This window comes from Gavialis gangeticus, unplaced genomic scaffold (assembly GCF_001723915.1).
Source record: "Gavialis gangeticus isolate Ggan-Ray unplaced genomic scaffold, GavGan_comp1, whole genome shotgun sequence".
In the NCBI taxonomy this organism is placed as follows: domain Eukaryota; kingdom Metazoa; phylum Chordata; order Crocodylia; family Gavialidae; genus Gavialis; species Gavialis gangeticus.
This window is the reverse complement of record NW_017728994.1, coordinates 56,572,177-56,573,500: the sequence shown is the minus strand read 5'-3', so window position 1 is coordinate 56,573,500 and position 1,324 is coordinate 56,572,177. Positions and strand designations below refer to the sequence as shown.

Here is a 1,324-nt window from a genome sequence, read left to right as displayed (position 1 = left end):
TCAGGTCCCTTCCGACCCGACCAACTATGAAACTATAATGTGTACGTGGAGTTAGCTCCTCAAGTCCAAACCTGACTGGGACATTCAGTTTACTATCGCCAGAATGAGACCTTTCTTTTAAGCCATTTCCATCAAGGTCCCACCATGCCAGTCTCACCTTTCCATGGGACAGCTGATGTGCTGTCCTCCTTGAAAACCTCATCCCAGGGAATCTTTCCACTGATGGTAATAGCTGTTAGGTCAGGCTGTATGACTTCATATTAAAATAACAGCTGATTTCACTGAATATGCTCATACCCTGGAGAACCAAACGCTTGCTCCAGCATGCGCTGGGGCCTTCATATGAACAGAGTTGAATAATAAAGTCAAGGAACATCTCTGCCTAAAACCTAATCTTCGTACAAGGTGTAGCCCGTCATTTCAAATCCTACTCAAGCCGATGGGAGAACTGGCAACGCTCAACATTATACCAGGTAATAAGACTTAGAAGGCCTGGCTCCTACGTGGAGCCCATTCACGACCAACTGCCTCTTCCCCAGACGTTGGATCTACTGCCAAACTCTGAAGAGGAATAGCTGGAAAATAGTTTGACCTCATTCACAGATCTTAGTTACTTCTTCTGAAAGGCAAGTCATATAATCACATAGGAAAGATATATAGGCATGCGTCTCCAAAAGCACAACTTTGCATTCTTCCGTAATCTGATCTCATTTGTTTGGGTGGAAACTTTAAATTGGCGTCAGTGAATTTTGTTTTTTTTAACTTAGCCTTGGAATGAGCAACCAATTTTGACCCTGATGCCCCCGCTGAAGTCAGACTCTGAGTCCCACTGGGATGAAAAGACAATGTTAAAATGTACCTTGGCAGAACAGGAAAATGCAGATGATTTCAAGGGACAGTAAGAGGCTCATCCTGACAAAACTGGAAAAAAAAAAAAAAAGAAGAAATATTAGTGTGATTCCTAAATTGCATTTCTCCAGTTAGAACTTGGACATCTATTCAAGTCCTTTACAACTGGCTAACGTCAATTTAGTTGGATCTGTAGCCACAAAGCCTATATATGAACAGTCACAGGAGAGACAGAAGGAAAAAATGAGCAAGATGTAAATAGATGGAGGGAGAAAACGGCCCGATCATTACCCTGCTTGCAATGATGCGTGATATCCTCCGGCCCCAGCAGAAGCAGTTGCAGAAGTAGCAAACAAAGACGGCCGTATTGATCTGGGAGCAAAATAGGGCCCAGAGTGGGTGACCCTTCCTCCAAGCATCCCCTGCGGAGAATCAGGACCGTGCAAGGGACGCCCTTGCCTCCTATCAGGAAACT

General features: G+C 44.3%; 1 protein-coding gene across 1 annotated transcript in view; it reads right to left on the bottom strand.

Moving 5' to 3' along the window:
* Window positions 1–1,324, bottom strand: part of VWA2 (von Willebrand factor A domain containing 2) — a 79,048-nt gene that overhangs the window by 31,622 nt on the left and 46,102 nt on the right. The window contains exon 2 of the mRNA XM_019502862.1: window positions 860–921. Within this exon, the coding sequence (XP_019358407.1) occupies window positions 860–911 (52 nt within the window). The 5' untranslated portion in view covers window positions 912–921. The remainder of the gene's footprint in view (window positions 1–859; window positions 922–1,324) is intronic.